The sequence below is a fragment of the Girardinichthys multiradiatus genome, chromosome 11 (assembly GCF_021462225.1).
Source record: "Girardinichthys multiradiatus isolate DD_20200921_A chromosome 11, DD_fGirMul_XY1, whole genome shotgun sequence".
Classification (NCBI taxonomy): domain Eukaryota; kingdom Metazoa; phylum Chordata; class Actinopteri; order Cyprinodontiformes; family Goodeidae; genus Girardinichthys; species Girardinichthys multiradiatus.
The window spans coordinates 27,447,051-27,468,154 of record NC_061804.1 but is presented as its reverse complement, the minus strand read 5'-3'; the positions used below and the strand labels follow the sequence as shown (position 1 = coordinate 27,468,154).

General features: G+C 39.3%; 2 protein-coding genes across 4 annotated transcripts; one reads left to right on the top strand and one right to left on the bottom strand.

Moving 5' to 3' along the window:
• The first annotated feature begins 2,510 nt into the window (after window positions 1–2,510).
• Window positions 2,511–15,139, top strand: p2rx5 (purinergic receptor P2X, ligand-gated ion channel, 5). The gene is made up of 12 exons (XM_047379340.1): window positions 2,511–2,747; window positions 3,311–3,461; window positions 5,221–5,292; window positions 5,365–5,440; window positions 7,077–7,161; window positions 7,286–7,366; window positions 8,175–8,316; window positions 10,268–10,401; window positions 10,501–10,594; window positions 12,005–12,070; window positions 12,716–12,804; window positions 12,884–15,139. Exons 1-12 carry the CDS (start codon window positions 2,617–2,619, stop codon window positions 13,152–13,154), a joined length of 1,392 nt encoding a protein of 463 aa, XP_047235296.1. The 5' UTR covers window positions 2,511–2,616; the 3' UTR covers window positions 13,155–15,139.
• On the bottom strand, window positions 15,040–20,679 carry emc6 (ER membrane protein complex subunit 6). Of its 3 annotated transcripts, none has more exons than XM_047379350.1 (2): window positions 20,476–20,679; window positions 15,040–15,751 (listed from the first exon to the last, which is right to left on the bottom strand). In XM_047379350.1, the coding sequence occupies exon 2, from the start codon at window positions 15,718–15,720 to the stop codon at window positions 15,388–15,390; it is 333 nt and encodes a 110-aa protein (XP_047235306.1). In that variant the 5' UTR covers window positions 15,721–15,751; window positions 20,476–20,679; the 3' UTR covers window positions 15,040–15,387. The 3 variants fall into 3 exon arrangements, with proteins under 3 accessions (XP_047235306.1, XP_047235307.1, XP_047235308.1); XM_047379351.1 differs by having other exon boundaries at window positions 15,040–15,748; XM_047379352.1 differs by lacking the exon at window positions 20,476–20,679 and adding an exon at window positions 20,241–20,261.
• Between the last annotated feature and the right edge of the window lie 425 nt (window positions 20,680–21,104).

The window sequence follows — 21,104 nt, the reverse complement described above, 5'->3', positions numbered from 1 at the left end:
CATTGTTGTTTATTAAAATATGAGTTAGGGGGAGTAGGTAGATATTGAATAGGAGAGGCCCTAAGATGGACCCTTGGGGAACGCCACATGTGATTTTTGTGGTCTCTGATGTAAAGTTACCTACTGACACAAAAAAGTATCTGTCCTTCAAGTAGGATTTAAACCAACTGAGTGATGTACCAGAAAGGCTGACCCAGTTTTCCAGGTGCTCTAATAAAATGGAGTGATCAACAGTGTTGAATGCTGCACTAAGGTCCAATAATACCAGCACTGTGGTTCTTCCACAGTCTGCATTTATACGGATGTCATTGAACACCTTGACAAGAGCAGTCTCTGTACTGTGGTGAGCAGGAAGCCTGACTGGAAGACATCGAAGCGATTGGTCGTTGTTAGGAAGTTGTTTTACTGTTGAAACAAAGCTTTTTCAATAATCTTACTGATGAAGGGGAGGTTTGATATAGGCCTGTAGTTCTGTAGTAGCAGCTTGTCCAAGTTGCTCTTTTTCAATAGAGGTTTGATAATTGCTGTTTTCGGGGCCTGGGGGAAAACACCTGACAAAAGCGACGCATTTATTATTTGTGTTAAATCAGATGTTATTACAGGCAAAGCTTTCTTAAGGAAAGCTGTGGGTAAAACATCGAGACAGCTGGAATAAGAGCTTTCTTCAAAGGTTTTGTAGTTTATTTGGTGAAATAGGGAAATTTTGTTGGAGACAACTTTGGTACTGGAGTTGATGTGGATGTGCTGACTGCCCCTCTGATCATTTGGGTTTTTTCATTGAAGAAGTTAGCAAATTCATTGCAGGCTCTGGTAGAGTACAGTTCAGATACTACAGTTATAGGACGGTTTGTTACCCTGTCGACCGTGGAAAATAATGCATGAGCATTGTTAATGTTTTTGCTGATTATCTCAGAAAAGAAAGGCTCCCTTGCATTTCTCAGTTGTAAGTTATATCTGTATAGTCTCTCGTTATAGATAATATAATGAACCTGGAGTCCAGTCTTTTGCCACCTGCATTCAGCTTTTCGACACTCCTTTTTTTCACTTCTGACTGGTGGAGCACTTCTCCATACTTTCTTCCCAGAAACAATTTTCACTTTATTAGGAGCAGTTGAATCAATGATATCCGAGATACAGGGCAAAGTGGAGGTAGAAGAGTAAAGGATGTGTAAGTTGGTTAGGATCAGTAATCAGAGTCAGTGTGGAACATCCATCAATGCTCATTTCTTCTAGATTCTTGACCGCTATTATGGTGCTCTGCATACCTTGATGGTAACTATTGTTTTTTTAATCAACTGCTGCCTCTATCTTCTTGAACCAGTCTGCCTATACTCATCTGACCACTGATGTCAGTGAGAGATTTTTATCCACACAGCTGTCACTCACTGGAAATGTTCTCTTTTTTGGACCCATGCTCTGTACACCTGAGAGATGGTTGTGTATGTGTGAAATTCCCACTCTTTCAGCAGACTCTGAAATACTCGTGAAATATTTGAAGCCTTTAGTGTCTTAATATTGTGAAAAAGTTATAGCATACTCAAAGAAAGTTGAGTGGAAAGAGAAATCATGGTAGTAAAAGGTGCACCAGCAACAGGGATATCTGGAGCCTTGCGAGGATTGTCAAGTAAAATCCATTCAATAATTTGGGGGAGCTTCACAAGGAGTGGATTGATGCTGGAGTCAGCACATCAAGAGTCATTAAGCACAGACGAATTCTGCACATGGTCCACAAATGTGGCATTCCTCGTGTCAAGCCACTCCTGAATCAGAGATGTCTGCTGCTTCTTACCTGGGCTAGGGAGAAAAATAAGCGGACTGTTGCTCATTGGTCCAAAGTGCTCTTTTTAAATAAAAGTTAATTCTCCATTCCATTTAGACATCAAGGTCCCAGAGTCTGGAGGAAGAGTTGAGAGGCATAGAATCCACATGGGTTGAAGTCTAGTGTAACATTTCCATTGTGAGGGAAGATGTGCTGGTGTTGGTCCACATTTTTTTCTAAAGTACACAGTCAACACAACCATCTACCTGGAAATGTTAGAGCACTTCATTCTTCCCTCTACTGACAAGCTTTATGGAGATGCTGTTTTAATTTTCCTGGACGACTTGGCACCTACCCACACTGCCAAAAGTACCAAAAGCTGGTACAGTGACCACGGTGTTCCTGTTCTTTATTGAACAGCAAACTGGAAATGAAATGAAGATACTATTCAGAAACCTGACATTACTGTTTAAAATATCCTTTTTCGGTTGATCTTATGTAATATAATTTTGAGACACTGAATTTTGGGTTTTCGCGATCTGTAAGCCATAACCATCTAAATGATAAGAAATAAAGACTTGAAATGTTTCACTCTATGTGTAATGAATCTATGTAATGTATCAGTTCCCTTTCTTGAAATGGGAGGCAAAAAAAATATTTTACTTTTTCACCATATTCTCAGTTGTTGAAATGTACTATGTAGGTACACTGAGTGTGAAAGAAATCCGTCAGTGCCTCACGCTGACGTTTGAGATGCAGCCTGTCTGTCTATCGCATGACGAGTGACCCAGCTGCAGCATATCAGCGGGGAGAGGCTGGGAGCTGCGGTTTCATTCGGGTTCGGCGAGGCGCGACAAATGGCTGGCTGGGGGGGCTTCTTCTTTTCTCTCCTAAACTACAAGACAGAGAAATATGTCATCGCCGAAAACAGGAAAATCGGGATATTGTTTCGGCTCTATCAGCTGGCCGTGCTCGGATACATAATCGGGTGAGATCTGTTGCGTGAGTTGAAGACGCAGACAGTGTATGACAGAGTTAAAAATAGGGGAGCTTATGGGACGATTTTAAATAGCTGGTGGCGTTAAAGTAGCAAATGATCGTTGCTTTTTACGTTAGTAGAAACCTGGCTTAGTTAGGCTTGAATATTGTTTGTGAAACCGGTAACTTTTTATGATGCCACGGGTTTAATGCTTCCTAATCATAAATATATTCACATAAAACTAGAATTACAATAAACTTGATCCTAAAGTGTTGGGTGGCACACCCAGATGAATGACTTTGGCTGTTGTATACTGCTTTGCCTAATGGCATGCACGTCTCAGGTTCATGCACTGTTTGTATAATAGTGCAACTTCTGGGACATTCATCAGCATAAACAAATCATTTCAAACCACCTGCTCCATGACCCTGCTGCATTTGTCAGCGGCCTGTTTTTCTTTTTTGATCTGTTTCAAGCTGAACTGTGTTCTTCTAACGCTGGAGAACAACACCATACACACTGCTTAACAAACTTGTTCTAAAACACAGTGAGTGATGAAGATGATGTTTCAGGTGGGTATTTGTGGTGAAGAAAGGGTACCAGGAGAGAGAGGAGGCAATCCAGACTTCAGTCATCACCAAGCTTAAAGGTGTCTCTCTGACCAACACCTCAGAGACAGGACCTTACCTGTGGAGTGCCGAGGATTATGTAATACCTCCGAATGTGAGTTTGTCGACCTTTTACAAAAGGTTCTAACACCCTTTAACCTTTTCACATTTCAACCGCAAACTTGAGTGTATTTTAAGGAGACTTTACATTACAGACCAACTCAATAGAATGAAAATTACACAATGATGCTTTGTGCATCATCTTTTGATGCACTTACTGTACAGCTGCAAGTGCTTTTTCAGTATGTCTTTACCAGCTTTGTACATCTGGACTGACATTTTTGCCCATCCTTCTTTGCAAAATAGCTGAAGCTCATTTAAATTGCATAGGGAGTATCCATGAACTTCTATTTTAAACACTTGTTGAAGATTTTTAATTGGATTTAGATATGGATTTTGACTGGGAAGTTCTACCACATTAATATGCTTTGTTGTAAGCCAGCGATGCCCAAGCCCAGTCTTCGAGAGCTGACGTCTGCAATCTATAAAACACTGGAAATAAAATGTATTTTAAAAAAAGGGAAACATATATACCATTTTTAATTGTTTTTATTTCTAGTGTTTTATACAACAAACGTCAAGAAGCTCACCACTACCTGGATGTCTAAATGAAACTGCATATATAGTATCCTGCAATTTTTAGATCAACATTTAGCATCTCTTCAACACAACTGAATCAAATGAATGGCTCCTTAACAAGCCTCTGGAGTGCTGAATGACATGCTGATGAGGGAATTCAGCCATCTAATTCAGATGTGTTGGAGAAAGGTGTATCTAAAGGTTGCAGGATTGTAGCTCTTGAGGACTGGAATTTAGGGATGAGATTTTCAGGGTGATGAACTAAATGTACGTTGGTTTAAAAAGTTCCCTTTTGCTCTCATCTGACCAGAGCTCAATCTTCCACATGTTTTATGAGCTCTTTACATGGCTTGTTGCAAACTTTACATGTGGTTTGTTATGGCTTTTAAAAAAAAAAAAAAACAGGTTACTTCTTGCCACTTTTCAATAAAGACCAGATTTAACATTTGTTCAACAGATCCTCCCACTTGAGCTGCAACTCCTCCAGAGTTACCAGGGGCCTCTTGGCTGCTTTTTCAGTCATTGCTCTCATTGACCGACCGGTCAGTTTACACACATGGTGTTGTCTGGGTAGATTTAAAGTTGTGCCATTCTCTTTCCATTTTCAGAGGACGGATTAAACAGTGCTCCATGAGATGTTCAAAGCTCGGGATGTTGTGTTATAACCTAATCCTGCTTTAAACTTTTCCACAACTTCCTCCCTCATCTGTTTGCGTTGTTCTTTGGTCACCATGATGCTGTTTGTTCATTAATGTTCTTTCACAAACCTCTGAAGCCTTCATTAAATAGCTGGTTTTACACTTCAAATTACACAAAGGGGACAAAACTGACTATTTTGGTGACTTCTGATGGCAGTTAGTAGCACTGGATTTTATTTAGGGGTATCAGAGTAAAGGGGGTTGAATGCAAATGCATGCAACACTTCTGATCATTTGTACAAAGTTAATTTGAAACATGTCATTTGCCTTTCACTCTACAGTACTGAACCAATTTGTGTTGGTTTGTCATATAGAATCCCAATAAAATATATTATACAAATACACAAGTCATTGGTTAACTTGAACAAATACTTCTGAAAGACAGTATCTCTTTCTGCCACCAAAGTCTTATTAATATGTCTTTTTTTGCCACGTAACATTAGCCTTAATGTCTGTCTTAAACAGTATTGAACTTCCTCTGGGTGTAATGTGTTTAACCTTTTGCTTTCTTCCTCTGAACCTAATTGAATTCTTCAGGGCGAGCAGGTGTTTTTTGTTGTAACAAATTACATAGAGACCCCAAATCAGAGGCTGGGCTTCTGTGCTGAGGTGAGTAGCTATACAGAGATGTTTTATAATGTATTGTTTTTATTCTAAAAGCCTTCACTGCTCCTCTCACAGAGTTTCAAGGTACCAGATGGAGGGTGTCAGAGCGACGATGACTGCCCTGAGGGGGAAAGTGTTATAGCTGGGCACGGTAATTCATTGGGGAGCCTCTAGAAACGTTGGAACTGCGAATCTTAATAGCTGTGAAAATATAATTATTCTAACAGGGACTATAACCTAACTAGGAAATAGATTAAGTTATGGCAGGCTGCCTTGTAAAAATTGCTCAGTATTCAGACATGCCTCCAATATGGAGGTATACAAAATGACATTTTGCTGTGAATTTTGGAAAGAACTGTAAAAAGGCTGGACTTTCTCAGGTGATACGCCCTTGTCATTGCTTCAAACTACAATCAAAAGGTCAAGGGGGGTTTACCAGTCTCATTTTCTTTTTATCATCCATATTGGATCCCATTTTCCAAATTTTCACTGGAAAACTGAAGTTAAAAGCAGAGTTTAGATGTAGTCCTTCTTAGTGTTGTAAATGAGTTCAAACAACTACAAACAATGAGCGTAATTTACAGTATCTACTAAGGTTTAAGAAAGCACCAAGTGCTATTGAAACACTGTGGTTGATTCACTGTCTGTTTGAAGGCTTTTTACCCATGTTTCAATCCATGATATGACTATTCCAACATAAACGTGTCAAGAAAAAGCTTAACATATTTTCTAGATTCATATTTTTCTGGCAAATAAAAATTGTGATAAACAATTTTGTTTTTATGAGGAATGGTAAACTTAATTTATACTATAAAGTTGGAAAAAATAAAACCGACAGTCGGCTGAAGTTGGAATTCCAGCTTGGAAAGTCTGAGGTCCCCAACTAATCCCGGATTTAGCTTCAAGGCTGCTCTGCATATAAAACATTTGTGAAAGTTTCAGGAATAAGCTCCTTTATAATGTTTTCTAGTTCATCAGACCATTAGTAAACACAGTACTATTAAATTTCCATTTAGGAGTATGTTCCTTCCATGTTTAGATGTGAAATGTTTTATCAGCTTTATTGCTTATGTTATTTAATTAGCATCAGAACAACTAGCAGGTTCAAGGTTAACAATGTTTTTACTCAAAAGTCCAGGATTGTATAAAAACTTAAGCAAGTTTTGACATTTGAGTCTGAAAAAGTAAGGAATTTTGTAATGCAAAATGTGAAGGAACCCTGTCAATAAAAACAACAAATGAATGAACAAAAATTAGGGAAAACTATAAAGGATGTACATTTGTACATTTCTCTAACTGTATTATGGCCTGGACTACAAACTGTTTGTGGAAAAAATAAAACACATTTTTGTCATTGTTTTGCTGTATAGTAGTTAAAATGGTAATGTTCAGAAATTTCCTTTTGAAGGCTACTTTGGGTTATTGTATCAGCTTATTTACAATTTAACACCAAAGCAGATTTTCAATTAAATGAGGCACATGATTAATTCTTTAAATTTAAAATAGTGATGCGCTTCTAAAAAATTTTAAAGACAAATATTTTGAAGAAAGTTCAACATTATGGATACTAAATTGAGATTGGTATCCATAGATTTGAATTTCTGTCTTTCAGCTGACAAAGCATTTCTTGTTGGTAAAGGGGTTGCTGGTTGTTTTATTTAATATTTATTCTAATTATTGGATTACTGATATTGGAGATGTCTTTTTTTTTTTTTTTTTGCTTGAAGTTTTAATTGCAACAGTATGTGCTTTATTGAGACCTAAGTAAGTGATGTTGTCTCTGTTAGGAATAAAGACGGGCTTGTGCTTGAACAGCACGGGAACCTGTGAGATTCATGCCTGGTGTCCTGTTGAATACAGCCAGAAGCCAACGTGAGAATCCTCCTCCCACTGTGTGCCGCTGTCTTAGCATTAACTCAGGTGTTATTTCTAATGCATCCTCTTCACTTTGCTTTGGCTGTCTTTAAAAGGCTCCTTTTCTATTTATTTTCCCCAGAGAGCCCTTACTGAGTGAAGCTGAAAACTTCACCATCTACATAAAGAACTTCATCAGGTTCCCCAAGTTTGAATTTTCAAAGTAAGTAGCAATAAGTGGCTGCTGATCACTGTTGTGCCTGTGGTTATTAAAGCATTGCAGCATAGAGTATGATGGGGCAGGGGGCTATACATATTTCAGTGGCTGCCTTAAATAGCTTTAGGGTGCTGAGTCCTCTATTTATACTGGCTTGTGCATTGCTCTCAGTGAGACAGTGAAACAGTCATCTGAGACGTCCTTGACAGCAGCCCTTGGTTTGGACAGGTGTCAGATCAGACGGGGTTTGCCCAGAGCGCTGGCCCAGTGCCCTGGGTGTTGTTTGCCGTCCATGTCCCGCAGGAGAGCAGAACGGTGCTGATGACCGTGCCTCATTCATCAATCAGTATCTCCATCTGATTACACAAATATGTTATCCTCATGCTGAGACATTATGGGAATATAGGAGTAATTTGACACCACTTGAAGATTGCCACTAAAAATGACTGGCAACACTACACCCCTGACAGTGAGGCACATTTAGTTACACTGGAAATACTGCCGCAGAGGCTGGTGTTCACGTTACAAGTCTTAAATAAGAAATATTATACGTTCTCTCCGTTTTCAGGTTTGAAATTAAACAGTAGAGGTCAGAAGACTTTGACTACCACTTCTATGGGAGGATGTATCTCAGTCAGTTGTTTACACAAATCATCTTGCAGCTATTGTTCACTTTTTAGCAAAATGCCCACATATTAAGTCTCCAGCAGAAAATTTTCCCCTTCAGCATTGTGAACGATTGCTTTAGATGTAAAAAAAAAAAAAATCAACATTCATATCTGCAAGAACTGTGCATGTTTGCTTTCCCTCTTAGATCAAATGTCCTTGAAACGTCTGATGAGAACTACTTAAAGAGATGCTTCCACGATAAAGAGAACCATCCCTACTGCCCCATCTTCCGACTCAGAGATCTGGTCAGCAGAACCGGACATGACTTCCGTGAAATTGCTGTTAAGGTAGAGAAAAGCAATCGGTTTCACATAATATTTCCATGGCATTCATAAAAATCCTCTTGTATTTAATGTATTGATATGAACTAAAACAATTGTTCAGTTCAGCAACTCATAATATTGGCCTTTTTGTTGAATGAAAGGAATAAAATTGCATGTCACATTATCTCAACTGTACTACACATTAGCAGGTTGTTGCACTGCGTAGAGAACTGTGGGTGAGGGGGTATCATGGGATTAGCCTGTGGGGCCCTGCTGGGTCTTGACCCCCATGGGGTGGTTGGGGGTCTTCCCTCACCGTGCTGCGATAGAGAACTTGGAGGTGGTTTTGTTTGTTTGCCTTGTTCCTCCCACTTGCCCTGTGTCTCTTTGTAATGTTTGTGTCCAGTCTGCTGCCTGAACCAGATACCAATCTTTAATGTCCAATTTTCCTCTGACACTACAAAGCAACCAGACCCACCACACCTTTTGTCTAAGCTGCGAGGACAGGGCGCAATAAAAGGAAAAAACACTGCATTCTGGTGCGTTTCTCAAAAAATATTGTATTACTAAAACGAAGAGGCTGTTAATTAGATCTTGAAGAGAACTGCATTTCATTCCTACCTGTTAATATACATAACATGTCAAAATACTCTACTTGTTTTAACCTCCCCTTTACTTGGATACTTCTAAATAAAATCAAAGTAAACAGTTGCCTTCAAAAGTCACCTAATTAGTGAGTGGCTGGAAGAAAGCTATGGATGAAAGAAAGCCATTAGAAGTCCTGTTGGCACTTTGCCTCAAGCCATTTAGGGGAAACGGCAAACATGGAAGAAGCTGCTCTGGTCAGATGAGACAAAAATGAAACCTATTGAAATGAAGTAACACAACACACCATTCTAAATACATAATCCCCAGTTGTGAACCATGGTGGCGGCAGTATCATGCTATGGGGATGGTTTTCCTAATCTGGGGCAGGGAGCTGGTCAGAGTTAATGGGAGGATGGATGGATTGAACTACATGGAATATGGAAGAAAACCTGCTAGAGACTGCAGAAGATTTTAAACTGGGGAGCAAGTTCACCTTCCAGCAGGCCAGTGACTTTGAAAATGCAGCTGGAGTAACTATGGAATACAAAAGCTTGCCACATGTTCTTGAATTTGTTCTTGAGACTGTGGCTTGATGTGTTACCTTTTAATTTCCTTTAGCCTACTTCATGTTGTCACAGGATTGGCTACAGTTCACAACTTAAGATTTGAAACCGGTATGGATTTGTCTAGAGTTAGAAGAGTCAGGCTTTTCTTGGCTGATACAATTTCCAGTTTTGCTGTTTGTTGTATTCAGTGCAATCTTTAATGCATAAGCTTCTGATAACTGGTCAGAGCTGATCCAGGAAAAAACTGAATGAATTTCAGTTTGTTACTCAATGTTATCTCTGCCTCCTGTCCTGTCTGATCTCTGTCCTGTTTACCTCTCTGACAAATGTTTTGTAAATGATCCTAGCCTTGTTAAAGCATCTTATGCTCATACGTGACCTCTGACTACTCATATTAAAACATACTTGAATATGTGAAGCTCCAAATTCCTTATTAGCCGCAGACCTTCAATATCATTACATAAATGTAAACTGGGCCTTTTCTCTGCCTTTCTCTGTCTGTGTCCTTAAAAATATAATTTTGTATACATTTTTGTCTAGAAGTTGTAAACTATGACATGCTGAAAGATATACTAGAGGAGATATTTTTGGGGTATGAAGCGTACCAATATTTCTGGCATTAGAGCAGTTTTTGGCTTTATTTGATGCCCTCAAATATAGTTGATAAATCCTAACAACTTGAAATGGGTGTAGGGAACACAGCAACATGGCAACATTTCATACATTCTTAATCTCATGCTGCTTGATTTGAGATTGCTTAAGGGGTTGGTTGCTTCGTTTAAGAATATGTTGTTTTTCCTTAAACTGACCGTGTTTGTCAGGGCGGCTCTATTGGTATCCTTATCGAGTGGAACTGCGACCTGGATAAGGACGCCTCAGAGTGTAATCCACAGTACAGCTTCACCCGTTTGGACATGAACTTGAACAACTCTGTTACATCAGGTTACAACTTCAGGTGTGCCCTTTAAACCGTCTCTACTCTGCTTAGGTGCCTTTTTTCCTTTTCCACATACTGTATTTTATTCCCTAAGCTGCTTTGTTTTTCCTTCTGCAGATATGCAAGGTACTACAAAGATCAAAACGGTGAAACTTATCGCACACTGTACAAAGTGTATGGAATTCGATTTGACATCATGATCAATGGACAGGTAAGTAGTAACATGAGAAACTCCTAAGATTAGTAAAATCGTCAATGTTTATTTAAATCTTTCTAATGGGGCCATTGGCATAAAATTTACACCAAATGCTGGCAACAACCTAAGTAATCCACTCCTGCAAAGTGATACTCCACAAATTAGTGTGGACTAGGAAGTGAAATGGTACATGGAATAAGTATTTAAACATATGAAGAAATTAATATGTAAAAAGACATAGAAAGCAAAGAAACCAGCTGAAATCTGTCACTATATAGAAAGCATTCCTGTTGCTACGTGCAAATCAATATTAGTTGGTTTAGTATGATGGCCTATAAAAAGATCTTTCATTACCAAAGTATTACTCAGAGTGGTACGATTGATGAGGTAAAGAGACCTTCCCAAAATGTTTTCCAGTTACAAAACTTACCAACTGCAATGGTTATAGCTGCATTTCTAAACTTCTCAATGTTCCAGTCAACACCATCTGAGCCATAACCCAGAAGTCAAAAGAACATAATTTCACCAAGGCGCACATAGCAGGTAAAGTTTCAATGCTGAAAAAAATAAGTAATGCAGTCAACCTCAATGACCTTCATGCATGCTCCACTATTGGAGAAAAAGCATGCTGATGCCTGTTTATGGTTTGCTGCAAATATTTTGGACAAGCCAGTGAAATATTAGGAGAATAGTCTCCTCAGATGAGGCCAAAGCTGAACTGCTTGGATTTCACTGCACACACCATGTTTAGAGAAGGACTGGTTGTGAACATTACCCCAAACCACCATGCATAAAGTGAAGTTTACAGATAGGAACAATATGGGTTGTCTTACAATATATGGTACTGTAGACCTCATATAACCAAAGAAAGGATGAAAGGAGAAATGTACCGGCACATTCTTAATAAGAATCTGAAGAGTGGAGATTTTTTTAGCAAGACAATATTCCCAGACACACAGCCAAGGAAACTGACTGGTTTCAGAGAAAGAAAGTAAAACTGCTAGAACCGCCCAGTCAATTGCCTGACTTATATCTATTGAAATCTATGAAAAGAACTGAATAACAGAGTGCATAGAAAGGACTCCCAGAAACTTTGAGAATTGAAGACCGTTTGTGTAAAGAATGAGTCAAAATCACACCTGAACAATGTATGTAGGTTCTCCATACCGGAGGAGTTAAAGCTGTCATTACTCAAAAAGGCACTCTCACAAAGTATTCAGTTCATTTCTGTAAGTGTGTTAATTTGCTTTGGTTGCTTTGAAAAACAAATTTACACAAGATGTCGTCAGCAACCCAAGTAATCCACTCATACAATGGCCAAAATAGAAATATTTAAATGGAAAAAACATTGATGTGATCATGAATTAATTTACCCCCTGGATGTGTTTCTATTAATAAAATGAATGTATTGTTGATATTTTGCAGGCTGGGAAATTCAACATTGTTCCCACAATAATTGCAATTGGCTCGGGTGTTGCTCTGATGGGTATAGTAAGTAATTTACTAAATTATGCAATTGTTGGGTCAATGGACTCATTGGACTTATACACCTTCAGTTTTTTTCACTTTTTGTTAAATTACAGCCATATACTTCAATGGTTCTCTTTGGATTTTTGTGATAGACCAACACAAAGTAATGCATAACTGTTAAAGGGAAGGAAAATTAGACATGATTTCTAAATTTTGTTTTTAAAGAAATTTGGTAAAGCTTATGGAGTTGTTTTGTTCAGGTTTTTGTGCAATGCTAGGTTTTCTCTACATATTGTTTTGTATGGAGCGCACTGTTTTCCATGTCTGCTGTGGCATGGCTTGTTGAAACGTTAAATGGGACCTCATGACTGACTTTCTTTCAACCATAGCTTTCCCCTTGCCACTCTATAAAGTCAGATTTGTTGAGTACACAGTCTCACCTGAACTGTGGATTTCCGCATCTCTTCCAGAGCTTCCCTGGCCTATTTGGCCCTTTTGTTTTGGTTTATGGTTTAAAATCTCAAAATATATTGAGGTCGGAGCGATATAATTTTGCAGGGCACTGTATTACAGTTTCAGAAGATGAATTGATATGATAAGTTTTAAAAAAAATAAAATACTGACCTTCGGCAGCTTTTGAAATTTCAGGTCTTATGTTTCTTGCAGGGAGCCTTTGTATGTGATATGATACTACTGTACATGATGAACACAAGCTCCTTCTACCGAGAGAGAAAGTTTGAAATAATCAACTTTAAGTATGACTCACTGGCACAAGTTTATTCCCCACCAGTAATGCTTTTCACTTCCATGCAAGCTTTTTCCATTCTTTTACAGAAAAGAGAGAAGTAAACAGAAGGACGAGAAAGCAGGCAACCGGGATAGGAAATCCAGAAAATCTGGCGTGAACGAAGATGCTGCCAACTCCATCAAAAAGCCAGAGGAAACCGAACTGACAGTGGAATCTTTTCCTTCTGAGGAGAGTGATGCAACTATGAAGATACGGGGTCCCACCGTACCACGCAACACAGGGCAGCGATACTCTGCCGCCCTGTCTAAAAAAGCCGCAGCGCCAAAGCACCATATCACGTTCTCTTCACACAACTAGGATTGCAGGCAACTGAAGACTAATTGCCTACAGATGTCTGTTTTACGCTGCAGGAAATGGATCCCAGTGTCAGACTGATGTCTGCTGCTGGCCCGGTCACTGGTTGAGCTGTCTAAAGATTTGTTGATCGAGGGAAATCGGTGTTCTGCAGTGCACATGAGGGACCAGGGCAGGGATAGATGCAGGAATGAGGCTATGTCAGGTTTATTAATAGTTCTGTTCAATGTCTGAGTTACAATGAAAATGTAAATGGATATACTTCAGTCACTGAATTTAAATATTAATACTTAAAAAAAGATTTATACTTTGAGGGAGGTTTGTTGACTGTTTATCAAACTAAAATGACTGACAAGAATAGTTAAACACACAGATATGGATGTAACTTGTAAACATGCAGACTGGTGATGCGTATGGAAGTGACTGGACTTGAAGGGAGCTGGCATCTTTAGAACAGGTGCCAGAGGCCTCCGACAGTCATTCAAGACGCCGAAGATGCAGCTACATGGTCAGCACCTAACAGAGTTCTCTATGTGTTGCAGTTTGGATTTCCACAACGATGGGTTCATCATGTTTCTTTATTCGGAGCATACTCTTTACATGGTGGTGGATGCTGACATGTGTGGGTGTTTGCTCATGCCTTTTGTTTGCAAAATTGGGTTGCTGCAACATCTGGACACTCTGCATTCTTGGCAGTTGCATGATACAACAATCCAGCGTTGAGAAAACTCCTAATGAAAACCCCTATCAAATGTCATTGAGTACCAATAATGCAGGAAAGTCCATAGTACTGCCCGGGGGGCATTTGTGGCCCTCAGAATAATTATGTACTGCCTCTGGAAAACAATTCGAGAATGGCACAAATTTTGGTGTACCACCCATCGGTTTTTTGTTTTTAATTAGGGGGAAACTTTCCAAAAAACAAAGCACAAACTATTAATCTTTCAATATAATTTCATAATGAATAAGGCCACAAACATCCAGTGACTTTAACTCAAAAGGAGACTCAGATGAACCCATCTAATAAAACTTGGTGAAATAAAGCAAGAATTTCTGAAGAAAGAGTGAACTATACCCTGGTACAGAGAAAACACAAAAAATGTAGTTGAAGGAAAAAGAGTTGGGCCTTTATTTTTTAAAAACAAACATATGAGACCATTTCTCTGTTTTAAAACTGAAATGATTTATAGCAATCAGACTAATTTGTTACCTTAAAATATTGTTTAATCATTGAGCAGGAAAAAAGACATATTACAAAAAAAAACAAATTTTACTACGTTCAACTTGACCAAAAAGTTTGGACACCTCTGCCTGTAAACCACCATCCATCTCGACGTCTTCTGGTGCCGGTTCCATAAGTAGCAGCTCCTTGAAAACGATCATTTTCATACACCTCTGGTCTCACAATAGCCAAATCTGATTATTTTCTTCTGGGTACTGAACCTTTTGTTAGGATTGCTATTTTTGGAGTAAAATGACCATTGTAAATATCCCCAAGTTTTCCTTAAAAATAAAAAATGAGCCATTTGAATAAAATGTGAAAACCCTTGAATGGAAGTGGTAGAGCGTAAAAGTCAGGGTACAAAGATGTGATTTGTGACATGAGTGTGTCATAAAGATGCACTTTGAAGCAATATGTGAAAAGGTTTTTCAGTGGGACAGATTATTTTGTGAAAGGCATTTATGTGAACTGTTAAACAATGCTGCTACCTTTCTATCTGTAATTGTATTTATAGCCAGTGGCAGTGATGTATTTGATCATGTAAATTGTGAAGCAGTCTGTTGTGTGCCACACTTCTGCTGTGTTTGTTTACTGCAGGGATCTTTTGTCTTATTCTATGTATTTATGTTGATCTGCTGCCCGACACATTAACAGATGAATGCAAAGTAACCTGTACAGATGTTTTTATTCCAATCACAGATGCAGTATTCAACATGTTTTCCATGTAAATGTTATGGCTTTACAAGTAAACCTAAAGTAATTATAATTGTGGTCATTACCCTGTCTAAGAACAGACCAGGTGTTACAGGCTAAAGAGGCCCACAGTAACAGGACAGTGGAGAAGTAATCCTACCTACAGTAAAACTCACACGTCGTCCATTAAACAATCTACTCACAACAGAAATATTTAAAGTCTTTCACTACAGGGGTAAGCTGCAAACAGCAGGCTAAACAAACCTAATGATTTACATAGCGTTCTATAGAAACATTTTGGGGTAATTGTGGGACATCAGCTCAGTATACATGAACCATTCCATACAGGAAAGTCCAGAACAGGACGTAGGTAAAAAGACCTCCGACAAGGCCTCCGGTGAAAAGCAGCCGCCGCGATTTAAAGCACTTGTTCCACCGCCGTCCCGCCTTGAGGATGAGCAGCAGGGAGAGCAGGAACGAGGAGAGGAAATAGAAAATGAAGCCGTACAGTCCCGTTAGCCCAAGGATGCCGGCTGTTGCTCCCGACAGAGCGGACACGGAGGTGCGGCAGTAGTCCAGCACGGCGGCGTTGCCCCTCACGGCCACGTCGCTGATGAATTGTGGTCCCTCTCGTTTTGCCCCAACTCCTGCCATCTTGGCTTTGGTCTACCACCAGAGGGTGCTGCTGTGACACAAAATATGAACATGTTTACAATTCATACTGGGTTGGGTTATTCTCATCCAATCTTAATAATTATTGTCCTGCAAATTTATGTTGGCAGATTAAGGTTGCAAACTGCGCTATTACAGCTTAGCATGTCCTATAAAATGTTTGCGCTAGAAACATTGATAACCCTGTCAATACGAAAGATACCGTGAAGTATAATGGTTACTTTCAGGGTTAAGAAAGTACACAGACTTTTATCTGGTCAATTCCCGTTTCCTACACACACACACTGATGTTTATTCTGCACTGAGACCACTTATGCTCTGAAATCTCTCCTGCAGTAGAAAATGGGGGCTTTCATCAAGAAAACGTTTTTTTTTCCCACCATTTAATTGTCCTTAAGTCAATTTCCATTTTTACTGAAGTTCCTTAAATTCATTTCTGACCCAGATTCACCACCTAACTCACAAAATGAAATATCTGACCCCAAAATCAGAACCATCCTTTTTAGTTTGTTTAGGAAAATCCACTAGATGCAGTAATAACTGGTAGGTACACATAGGCTTGTCACTTCTACTAAGGCATACCAATGTTTTAGAAAGTGCTGGGGTGGCCCTAGAGCTGCAAGATATTAGGAGAACATGTAATATTCAATAATGTTGGTTAATGTAGTGATAACAATATGACTTATGATAACTAAATCAATAAGTGAACAGTATTACTTTCAGGTTGAAAGCAAACATGCACTCTAGGTAATGCTACTGAGGAAAAAACTATTTCCATCTTAATGACTTGTTTCAGGCTGCCTTACAAGTAGGTACATCTGCAACAAGGGAAGACGTAACCCAAGTAAAACGAGGGCAAATCTCACCTTTTAAATGATTAGCTACTTTTCTACATGTAATTATACACGTACATAATGCAAACTGATACCATTTTAAATATAATTCTGAAACACCAACTTCATGACTGAAGAATGCATTACCCTCTATTCTTTTCATCTCGCCTTGCAACTGCTGCAAGTAAGGAACAAGAGGGAAACCAGGGTCAATAAAGCAACCAATCTATGTTTGTGCAGAAGAAACACCAAAACTATCGAACCTCCCACTTCCTGTCTGGAGATGTACCCCTCTCCTGCCTTCTGCTGTTTCCTTATTGAAATAAATGAGTCGTATCTTTGACTTGACCGCCTCACCGCCTCTTTACCTTCTAGAACCCTTTTATGCTATATTACACGATTAATGTCACCATATATATTACAGGGATGGAGCCTGAATGGATGGTACAGTAATTAGCTAACATTTACTGCAGTTCCTTGCAATATGCATATTGTGTACAGTGATATTGCAATGAAAATAGATTTACCATATATTTTGCAGCTCTATGTGAGACTGTGGTATTTTTACTCAAAATTAATGTATCCATAAGAATCTCAAACTGGCACCTGCCTACTAGTAGCCATGTTTAAATTTACATTCTCGCAGTGATGAATCTCTAGTCTACTTGAGACTTTAGACTGCTCGCTGACTTCACGGCTTATTATTACATTTAAAGAGCAAACTGTGAAGAACTTCTACGGACAACACTGTAGAGGTTAGGTGCAGAACATACAACAAAATAGTTATTGCACTTTTGTGTGTTGCACAGGAAAAACAGACTTCAACGGTCTAAAAGGCCAGGAAAAGAACCTGATGGTTCTGCACCAAATGCTGTGGAACCTCCTGCCAGAGGCCAGCACACTGAACAGTCCATGTAAGGGTGGGTTGGACCCATGGTAATCCTCTGGGCCTGGGTGAGAACGTTTTATGCAATGTACTGAACAGAGGGGAGAAAAGTCCAGAAGATTTTCTCACCACTCTTTGGAGAGCCTTCCATTCTAACATTGCAGCCAGCAGACCGCATGGAGATGCAGCTGGTCAGCACACTAAATTATTCCTCAGTAGGATGTGGTGAGGATGGGAGGGGGAGATGAGCTTTTCTCAGCCACTGCTGTCCTCTCCTCACCAGGGCTGCTGTGTTCTGAGACCAGGTAAGATCATCTGTGATCTCCACCCCTAAGAACCTTGTGCTGGTGACTGTATCTACTGCAGTGTTGTTGGTGTTGATTTCTTCTAAAATCCACAATCATTTCCTTTGTTTTGTTGACACTGAGGACAAGGATGTTTGAACTACACATCTCCACCACGTACTGCACCTTCCCTACGTAGGGCCACATATCCTTGATGAGGCCCACAACTCTTGTGTCGTCTGCGTACTTTAGGATGTGGTTGGGACTGGTCTGGCCTAAATGTCGTGAGTCGTCGTTGTGAAGGACCCAGCTTGGACTCAGAACCGGTGCTCAAGGAGATGAAGCTGGAAGTGTTGCTCCCAACCTGCACCCATTGGGGTCTGTTGGTAAGAAAATGCAGCAGCCAGTTACACATGAGGGTGCTGAAACCAGGGGGGGCCAGTTTGTTGACTAGGTGTTGGGGGATGATGCTATTGAATACTAAACTGAAGTCCAGGAACAGCATTGGAACATAAGTGTTCTTCATCTCCAAGTGAGAAAGGCTCAGGTGGACAACAGAGGAAATGACATCCTCTGTAAGGCAGTTGAAGCGGTAAACTAATTGGAAGGGGTCAAATGAAGGGGGGAGCCTGGAAGTGACTTGGCTCTTCACCAGCTTTTCAAAACACTCCATCACAATGAGGGTGAGTGCTACTGGGTGGACGTCATTAAGACTGCTGATGGTGGTTTTCTTCGGCACTGGAATGATGGTGGCAGACTTGAAATGTGATGGAACGATGGCCTCGACCAGCTGGTCTGAACACTCCTTAAGCACCTGTCCAGAACTGTTGTCAGGAGCTGCGGTCTTCTGGATTTTGACTCTCTGTAGGATCCTCTGAACGTCAGCTACCTGAAACCTAAGGGTGAGGGATGAACTTTTTCACCTGAGACGTGTTCAGGGTTTAAAATGTGCAAAATGTTTACTAAGCTTGTTTTCGGAAGTCTGTGTGCTTCTTGCACGGTGATGAAGGTGCTGATGGTCTAGAATAATAGTACATTTACTTTACAGTAATTTTAACTTTAGTAATTTTACATAATTGTTATTATTGATTTAGGTCTGCTTTTTAAGTGAAAATACACAATGTTTTTAATTATTTTATTTATTATATATTCCTTTTTATTGTTTCAAATTTATCCATGCAATTTTAAAGGAGATCTGAGCAAAATCATTGAATTACAATGTTGACTAGAGTTACACTTGACCGGCCCTGATAAATGCTTAGTCAGAGATCAACTAAATATTCAATCTTTTTCTGATCAGTGAATCATACATGAGCCCTACGATACCGGTGCAACACTCCGATGTGAATGCTGTAAGATGAGGGCTCAAAACTCAAAGGGTGAGATTTTCAGTCTCAGTGAGCTGTTAAAAAAATGAAGCGAAAGCACTAAAGGAGTAAGAGGTTCCTAGAGAGTGAGCTATATTTTCTATGGAGGGATGTGGGCTATTCATCCAGGCCACTTCTTTTACACAGCGAGGAGGATCAGCAGATCACTTGAAGCTGAACGAATTACAGCAAAGTTGCTCCGTTTTAGTTTTTTAGCCCAATTCTCTGTTTCATGGAACAATCTGGATTAGGAAACATTGTCTTTTAGAAATCTTACAGTCAAGGTAAGGATCAATCCACTCTACAGAAAATACACAAAGTGACTGCTGGTAGTAATGCTCACAGAGCTAAATGCTGATTTAACATTTTAAATACATGTCGACTCTGTAATCATTTAGCATTTGGTTTGAAATATGAGTGAAATCCTGTTTAACTGCATCTGCTCCTGACATCAGTAATGATTTATTATACAATAAATGAAAGAATGAATGATTTAACATGTAAGGCATGCCAGCACATTAAATATTGAGTTGGACATGCACATTTCCTTTTCACATGTAAAAAATGGCCATTAATCTGTCTTGTAAAGGAGATATGTCCTACTCTTTTCAGTTGGGTTTTATTTGTTCACATTGCTCTAAGCCCTACTCTAAAAGGACTTTCTTGTATTTGTATTTTTTTCAATGGAGAGAGACACGAATCTGCAACCTTAGGTTGTTGTTGAGAGATCATTTATATTGTTCTCCACCATTTATAGTTGTTATTGTCCAGACAGCTTAATTGTCAGTTCATCCAGAAATGAGAAGAATGTATATTATTGTTATGTATAGTTCGTTAAGAGGGACCTAAACCCAAAGTCAATACAAAGTCAGAGCTTTGAATAATACTCAGAATATTTGATCAGTGTATCTATAGTAATGATGTCCCGCTGTTACTTGTGGAAAGATGACAATGCATTTGAAATCAAACCGGAATAAACCAAGTTAATACGTTAAATCCGCTTTAGTTGATGAGTTATTAAGTTCAAACTGAAGCATTTAACAAATGACGCGCACTGGCAAAACAGCGGAACAGAAATCTCGAACCATTAAAGGATCCATAATGAGTGTCAAAAAGTAAAAAACTCACTAACAATCGACGGTGTTAACTTAGGCCGACAAAGCTGTCAGTTAGCTTCTGTACTTCCAACAACAGGTCCATAAAATCCCAGTAAAATAACTGGCCTCGACTCCAACCACCACCAACCCAACAGCTCCAATGTGACCATGAATGGACCTCCCTGCATTAAAGCGCTGTTTTACATTCATGTCACTGCTGCTGCTGACAGCCTAGCATGTTAGCTACCCCTAACAGTGACGACCACTCACCGGATTTTAACGACGTTTTCCGGTTCCACTCGATGAAATTATTGCGGCATAACAATAATAACACATAAGGTTACTTCACAGCCTTAGATCTACGATGTTTTACGAAATATCAGCAGCTGTAGCTCGTACACGACGCATTCATTCTCGCAGGAATGACACTCCTTGCAGAAAGTCAACCATGCTCCTTCGCAGTGCATCGTGGGTACAGAACAGTCATCAAACAAGAGGCGATGGAGTGGTGCGTTTGGAGTTCAGGGAAAAGTAGAACATTATCGTTTTCAAGATGCAAAACCACCCACACTTTGTTATAATAGTTCATAAACGTTGCTTTCCCGCTATATGCCCACGTTATCCAGATTTTCAGACCGAAGGGTTTTATCCAGGGCTTTAAGTACTTTAATTTAACACATAAGTAAGTTATTAAATAAATATTTATAAATGTAATAAAACTATACAATAAGATAAAAAATGCATTTATTCAAGTTAATTTAACCAATTATTTATTTAGTGGATTGTGATACCTTTGGTTGTAGATGAGTCATAGGACCATTTCATTTGTTCTAGAAAAGTAATTCTTTATTTTATAATACCAGCCCACAAATTCACAGTTTTTCAGTCGATTTCCTTTC

What these genes read in the sequence shown, in the direction of transcription:
- p2rx5 (XM_047379340.1), top strand. Translation starts at nt 2,617, where the DNA reads ATGGCTGGCTGGGGGGGCTTCTTCTTTTCTCTCCTAAACTACAAGACA. An exon ending in GAATACAGCCAGAAGCCAAC is followed by an intron (nt 7,162 to 7,285) that starts GTGAGAATCCTC and finishes TATTTTCCCCAG; the next exon opens with AGAGCCCTTACTGAGTGAAG. An exon ending in TTTGAAATAATCAACTTTAA is followed by an intron (nt 12,805 to 12,883) that starts GTATGACTCACT and finishes ATTCTTTTACAG; the next exon opens with AAAAGAGAGAAGTAAACAGA.
- emc6 (XM_047379350.1), bottom strand. Translation starts at nt 15,720, where the DNA reads ATGGCAGGAGTTGGGGCAAAACGAGAGGGACCACAATTCATCAGCGAC.